Raw genomic sequence first — 7,618 nt, forward strand, 5'->3', positions numbered from 1 at the left:
AAACTACTACACCAAGGGAATTAAAGCAGAGTGCTTCCCCATAATGAAAAAGGCACAGGTTAGAGCTAGATAGTATGGATGTGCTACCTATTCTTGTCACTGTGAAACACAGATCAACTGGGCTCAGCGCCTATTTCTTCATCTGTAAAATATGGACAATATTACTTATCTTGTGGTATTGTTATAAAAACTAGAGATAATATATGTTAAGCCAGCTTTCTGGACTCTAGAAGGACTATAACAAATGGTGTCTCCTACTACAACCATCACAAATGTAATCAAACTCTTACCATTCATTTGGGTTCAATTTGTGAGAACAAGATAAGGCAGGCAATGGATATTTATAAACCCTCCCAACCAGCCATGAAAAGAAAATAGAACAATAGGATAAAACCACCTATCCAAACACTATTATACTCACATATTTCATTTCAAACTTCTTAGCCAACATTTCTACCTCTTGCTTCTCCCGATGCTCATCATTAAATGGGTCTTCTGTATGAACAATCTTCTTCTGATTCAAAGTGAATAGGAAAAAGAAATGAAAGTATTAGTATCACTTCAACTATTATTATTATTGATATACATTAACTACTTCAATTATCTCTCAATATAATTGAATATGTAATTATATTTAATAACATTTACTGTGTATTCAATAATTATACATCGTATAATTACTTTAATTATTATCATTCACTGTTGAATATATTCTGAAATTTAATCAATAATGAGAATCACTTTTCCTATTGCAAACAAGCAAATTAATAGGATTAAAAGTAATTAAAAAAGAATTGTTGATTCATAACAAGAAAATATTTGCAGTTTTGGTAGACTTATATACTTCTAGCTTTTTGGTGTCCAAGAATGTAACAATCCAAACTGACTCTACTTGAAAAATGGTTATGCGATCACCTCATCCAAAATAATAAGGTGAAAATTCCCCAAAACATTAGGTAAAAATGAAAACATACATAACTCCAGCTTGACATCTTCCCTAATAAAGCTTAACTGCTTTGGTCAGGAAATGTCTCTAAAAGAATGTCTAGAAATTAATTAGAGTAAACATTTAATCATCTATGAGTTATTACTCCAGTATCTTCAGCCTCCCCAGCTTTCTGATGAGACCCAGAATCAACAATTTCTATATCCTCTCTCTCTCTTGTCAATGGATATATGTTCAGGGAGTATATACTATTTTTAAACAAAGGTAGAAAAGACAAATAACTGCGAAAAGTTTACATTACCATGGCTTTCTTTTAGCAGGGGACAGTGAAATTTTATTGTAAAATACGCAGTTCAAAACGCACATGCGCCGGGCATGGTGGCACACGCCTGTAATCCCAGCGGCTCAGGAAGCTGAGGCAGGAGGATCGCGAGTTCAAAGCCAGCCTCAGCAACGATGAAGCGCTAAGCAACTCAGTGAGACCCTGTCTCTAAATAAAATACAAAATAGGGCTGGGGATGTGGCTCAGTGGTCATGTGCCCCTGAGTTCAATCCCCAGTACCAAAAAAAAAAAAAAAAACCCCACAACATACATGCACACACACACAGGCAGAGAGAGCGCATGCTTGCACCCAACAGCTAGGATCCTATATTTACCATCTGTTGCCAAAACAAACAAATCACAACCTTTACTCAAGTTCACTATTTCAGCAGACACAATTTTATATATGGTTTTCAATTTACACACATAAAAAAGTCAAAATACAGAGCTACTTTTTAAAAATATTATTTTTATCTAATTTCAGATGATTTGAAAGTAAATTTTTTAAAAGAAAGACTAGATGTTTTACTTAAGTGGTATCTTTGATTACTTAAAAATGAAAGTATGGGCCAGGCACAGTGGCGCACACCTGTAATCCCAGTGACTCGGGAGGCTGAGGCAGGAGGATCACAAATTCAAAGCTGGCCTCAGCAACTTCCCCAAGACCCTGTCTCAAAATAAAAAATAAAAAAAGGGCTGGGGATGTGGCTCAGGGGTTGTGCGCCCCTGGGTTCAATCCCTGGTACCCCCCCCCCCGCCAAAAAAAGTATATTACAACTCGAATACTGTCTAGATTTGGGTGACCATGAAGGACAGGGGAAAAAAATGCAGAAGAGGCAAAGATTTCCATAGTTTGGAACCGAGACGCTTCATCCTAGACATAAAGGCTGAGATATGATCAGTCTAAAACATCTGATAGGAAAACATGGGCAGAATGAATACAAAACAATTCATCACACTTAGGTCATTAGAATAAAAGGATACTTCTTAAGGCTTAAAAAGTTTACTTTAAAATAAATTTTTATAACTGTAATAAGTAATAAATTTGTAGAATGCCTTATCCCCGTTGGAGTTATCAATGAAAAATATAAACATTATCCAAAGGAAAATAAACTAGCAAGAATACACTGGTAAGGAAATAAGAAATACTAGACATGTTCAGGTGTAGCCTTAAGGCTAAAATTAAGGGTCAGAGAACAATAACCATGTTCTGCTATTATTATTTTAAACTGCCCCTTCAAGTCACTGTGAAGTCCAAATAGTACGTCTTTCTACCAGTCTGATCCATTTCATATGTGTAGATATCCACACAGGGAGCTATATTTTTATTTTTATTAAGAATCATCTTTAGGGGCTAGTGATATAGATCAGTTGATAGAGTGCTTGCCTCTCATATACAAAGCCCTGGGTTCAATCCCCAGCACACACACAAAAAAAATCTTTGTGTTATTCTAAAATATTTTATGTACTCTATACAGGTTTCAAAGAATATTTTTATTTACTCCTGATGGTCCATAAAAATAAATTTAAGAAAATGATTCATTTTTCCTTTTTTTAAAAAATATTTTTTTAGTTGTCAATGGACCTTTATTTTATTTATTGATAGGCAGTGCAGAGAATCAAACCCAATGCCTCACACATGCTAGGCAAGTGCTCTGCCACTGAGCCACAACCCCAGCCCAGATTTATTTTTCTTTTATAGTTAAAAATACCTCTCCTCCTTCAATCAAACTGAAGTATGATTCTTTTATTTTTTTTTTAGGTGAAAAAATAATCCAAAAATTACCAGCTACCTTAACTATCCATGTGCAAAATTCTGCCCTTTGCTCTTATTAACATCATTTCCTGATCTTTCATACTTCTTTATCCAAAATATGCAATGGAACAAACAACAGAATGCCAGAGAATTCTTTTTTAATATTTGTTTTTTAGTTGTAGATGGGCATAATACCTTTATTTATTTTTATGTGGTATTGAAAATGGAATCCAGTGCCTCATGAGTGCTAGACAAGCACTCTACCACTGAGCCACAATCCCAGTCCCAGAGAATTCTTTAGTACAGTTACATTAATACTTATTTACTTATTTTTCTCTTTATAGTAAACATCCAATTATTCATGTTCACAAATTGGTGTTTTGGGAAATGAATTTTCTGTTTACTAAGAATTTAAGTTTTTTTTTCTTGTGTTCTGATTTACAAGTTTTTTTCCTTATACATCAATCACTGCCAAAACTAAAACACACTATCATTCTTCAGGCAGAAATGGTGAACAAATCTATCAGGATAGAGATGTCTACACTGCCTTGGTCTCATCCTGAACCACCTCAGCCACAGCACATTCTGCACAGAAGCATCAAGGAAAGCTTTAGTCAACTACATCCAGATGACTTGAGAGGTGGCTTTGCTCTCTCTGTTTTGCCAGCATATTCTATTTAATTGTGCTTTTCCTCATTTATAAAAACTGGTTATAGAAAAAGTTTCAGTTGACTTGTGTTTAACTTTTCATTTAGCATTTATAAAAGGGTTGATTCATTTTTTCCTTTTTTTTATGGGTGCATTACATTTATATATAATGGAAGGGGACTGATTTAAATGCACCCCCATATAGATGGTATTCACAAGTACCACTTTTTCCTTCCAATTCCACATGTATCAACTTTGGGATCTAGAGCTGCAATCTTATTCAGTGATAGATGGCTGTATAAAAAATTTAGAGCCTTTTCCTTCTAATTTTATAAGATCTCCTTCTTCCCTTTCTTCTTTTGATATTTACAGAACATTATGTTCAATTACAATAACCCAAAATTAAAACTACTTTGAAAATATTATATCATCTCTCAAAATATGTGGACTATTCCCAGGAAAGGAGAGGAATATTTGGGAATCATTACTTTCCAGGCTAAGCCACTCATTTTGCTTTCTGATGGCCTCTCTTTAGGATTTCCTGTCATGGAACTATGATGTGCTTTCTACTATTTCTTATGTACTAACTGGGAGAAATCACAAGAAAATCTGGTAAATTTTTGTTGCAAAAGTATTTTGTATCTATAGTGAAGCAAAAAAAAAAAAAAAAAAAAAACTTGTGGAATGATAAAAGGTATATGGCTGAATGTACAATGATAAAATTGGACCAACTGACCCCAAATGAACATTATGTATGCAGTAAACATAAACATCAAATTATTCATCTTTCTCCTAGAACATGAAGGTATAGTCACACTCTACAGGACAATGTCTTAAGGACACAGCAGGCACACAATGGTATAGGAGGCAAAGTAGTAGACTATACCACTTAGGTTTGTTAAGTACATCCATGATGCTTGCACAATGAGGGAACTGCAAGTGTCCTATCCTTAAACACCACATGACTGTTAATAATTGTGATATCAAAATGTTAACAAAAGCTAGGGTGTCAAAATAAGCTTTCTTCCCTGAACTTGTTTCTTTTTGAAAATTATAAATACATATTGATTTATCATGGCATGAATATTACAGCATAAAGGAGGTTATTAAAAAGGTCTTTATATTTGTACTATGACTTTAACTTGATTTTGACATCATGCTCTAAATTTTAACCAATATTAGTTAACAGACATTTTGCTTTACTATGCATCCCTATTACAATGGAAAAAATACTAATAAAATTAAATATAATCACTCTGTGTGTTAGCCTCATTTTTAAAGTAGGGACAACGATTCTTTCCTAATGATTTCTGTTACACTAAACCAGATAAAACAATGTATTCTGCTTGCAACTCTATCACATAGTAAGAATTCACTATACATTAGCTGGTATTATGTATTTTTATCCAAAGATAATGCTTTTTATCTGTAATTTATGAAAATTACAAAAATTGCAAGCCTACTTAGATTAGCAGGTTTAATACAATTTACTCAAAAAATACTCCATACACTTTCAATTTTCTTTGGGAAAAAAATGACATCACATTTATCAAGATGAGGGCACTAAGGGAGGACAAAATGTTATGTGACAGTGACCAAAATAGTCCCTACCCTTAACAAAATTAATTTTCCTTAAAATCATTTAATAATTATTTGACCACACAACACTATTTGTAACTAATGATCAAAAGATTACCTGGCTACAATATAAACAAAATCTGGCAACAGTGTTTAACGATACTTTTTGACTAAAGAGCCATTCATTTCAACTACAGATAGTTGAGGAAAACAAAACCAAGTGACTTCTGGAGTCCATTAGAGACCCATGCTAAAGCAAAAGGCCATAATATCTAAAAACAGAAGACAATGTTCTCTCTCTCTCCTCTCTCTTTCTCCCTCTCTGTTATTCTATCATCTCCCTTTCTGACTCACTTGCAAAGATGAACCCACAACAATAAAAATTTCAATTACCAACAAACCGCTGTTCCAATTCCCATTGTTCACCAGTTCCATCAAAGGTATACCTATGTCTTTTCAACAAAGTTTTTAAAATTTCAAAGTCACGATTTTTTTTCATCATACTTCACAAATTACAATGGCCAAGTATAATATCCTACAACTCAGAATTATAAATTAATGATTCTCAAATGAGAATATGATGAGTGGCACCCAATAAAGCAGGAGAGACACCCACCCATTCAATGACAGTATGAACAAACTCCATCAAAAATAAAAATTTAAAAAAGATGCTAAAACGTTTGCCAATACGAGAGGGGGAAAAATAAGTAATCAGAAAACTAACCAATTTCTCCATTCCTAAAGTGGAATCCCTATTCTCTGAAAATGTTAATTACTCTTATATCCCCTTCAATTAAGAAAAAACCACCCGCACGCAAACCTAGCTCGGCAGCACAGGCGCCTTGCACCAGTGATGAAGATGAGGATGAAACGAGGGGTTACACAATCTCTCGGCTTCAGGCTGGGGGGCGTGTCCCCCAAGGTTTTCTCTTCCTATCTATTGGAAAGACAGCGGCAGCGCCACAAGAACCCAGCCACACGGCTCGCAGGGCCCCAAGATTTTGTGTAGGGAGCAGAAAGGAAAAGAGGAAAATCCGAGGTTTCGAAAGGTGCTGAGAAAAACAGGCGCGGTGCGGTGTCGCGAGGAGAGCCTCGGCCACCCCGGGGAGCTGAGCTGCGCCGCGCTCCCGCCCGGTCCACCCGCTCGGCCGGGACCCTCCACCCCACCCTTGGGGTGACCAGGACGCGCCGGGGGCTGTCCCGGGGTGCAAACCAGCCGGGGGAGGCGGCGGGTCCTGAGGCTGCCTGGGTCTGGGGCGGGAGGGAGGAATCCTCTGTACCCGTTGTTCTCCGCACAGCAGCAGCTCCGGGTAACTGAACTCCACGCAGCTTTCGTCGGTGGGGTCCTTGAGCACCAGCTCCAGGCGCACCGTCTCCCGCGGAGGCGGCGGCTGCTCGGCGCGAGAAGCCGACTCCCGCGGCGGGGGCGGCTGCAAGGGCAGCTGAGCGAGCGGCGGCGGCGGCGGCTCAGGCCGCGGGGGCTCGCGCTGCAGCGACATGGGCGGCTCGGCGCGGCTGACCTCGCGCAGGGGGAACGGCTTCTCCCGCGGCGGGGGCTGCGCGTCCGAGCGGGGGGCCGGCTCCCGCGGGGCCGGTGGCTCCGCCCGGGCCGGCTCGCGGTACGGCTGCGGCTCCAGCCGGGAGGGTTCGCGGGGGTACTCGGGCTCGAGCTCGGCCCCCGGGTATTCGGCCTCGCGCCGCCTCACCGGTGACAGGCTAATGAACGCCACTCTGCGCGGCTCCGCCATCCCCACTGTTCTGGCCCTTCGCTTTCGCTCGAGCCGGCGCTCGCTTCTACGCCGCGCTGCGTGCCTGTCCGCTCTTCCTCTTGTTCTCCGTCGCTTTTCTTCCCTCCACCACCTTCAGCCGTCTCCGTCGACGCCACCGTGAGCGTGGACCGTGCCCTCTTCCCCGCTACTATGTTCTGATGGGCTCTACCGCCATCGCCAGGGTCGCCGCAGCCGCCATGTTGGATCCCCCACATAAATAGAAGCAGGCCGCTGAGCGGGCGCATGCGCAGAGAGGAGACGCTCGCGTCCACCGTCGTGGCTGTTGCTCAGTTTTCCTCTTCTCCTTCCAACAGTCTGGAGTCCAGACAAGCCGGCGGAAGTGACGTCATGACCCGGCATGTTTCCTTGGAAACGAGGACGCTATCGGCTACTTTCCTCTGAGGGAGGGATCTGGGGTTTCCCGAGTAGCTTCCTACTCGCACCCGGAAACCGAGATGCTCTAGGGACACTCCGAGGCGAGCGTCGGGATGTGCCCCGGACCAACCTCGCTATGGCGCCGGGTCCCGCCAGACATTGGCCTTCCGTTCCCGCCGCGAGGGAGTTGAGCTGTCAGCTGAGTATTCAGGAGTTCAGGAGGG

The 7,618-nt window shown here is 40.5% G+C and overlaps 1 protein-coding gene across 2 annotated transcripts in view; it reads right to left on the bottom strand.

Annotated features, from left to right (window-relative positions):
• Ubn2 (ubinuclein 2) overlaps window positions 1-7,225 on the bottom strand; it is a 78,336-nt gene extending 71,111 nt beyond the window's left edge. For both annotated transcript variants that reach the window (XM_076832742.2, XM_076832739.2), the window contains exons 1-2: window positions 6,531-7,225; window positions 422-514 (exon numbers count right to left, since the gene is read on the bottom strand). In XM_076832742.2, coding sequence (XP_076688857.1) covers window positions 422-514; window positions 6,531-6,998 — 561 coding nt within the window. In that variant the 5' untranslated portion in view covers window positions 6,999-7,225. The remainder of the gene's footprint in view (window positions 1-421; window positions 515-6,530) is intronic.
• Window positions 7,226-7,618: the final 393 nt, after the last annotated feature.

The sequence above is a fragment of the Callospermophilus lateralis genome, chromosome 1 (assembly GCF_048772815.1).
Source record: "Callospermophilus lateralis isolate mCalLat2 chromosome 1, mCalLat2.hap1, whole genome shotgun sequence".
NCBI lineage: Eukaryota > Metazoa > Chordata > Mammalia > Rodentia > Sciuridae > Callospermophilus > Callospermophilus lateralis.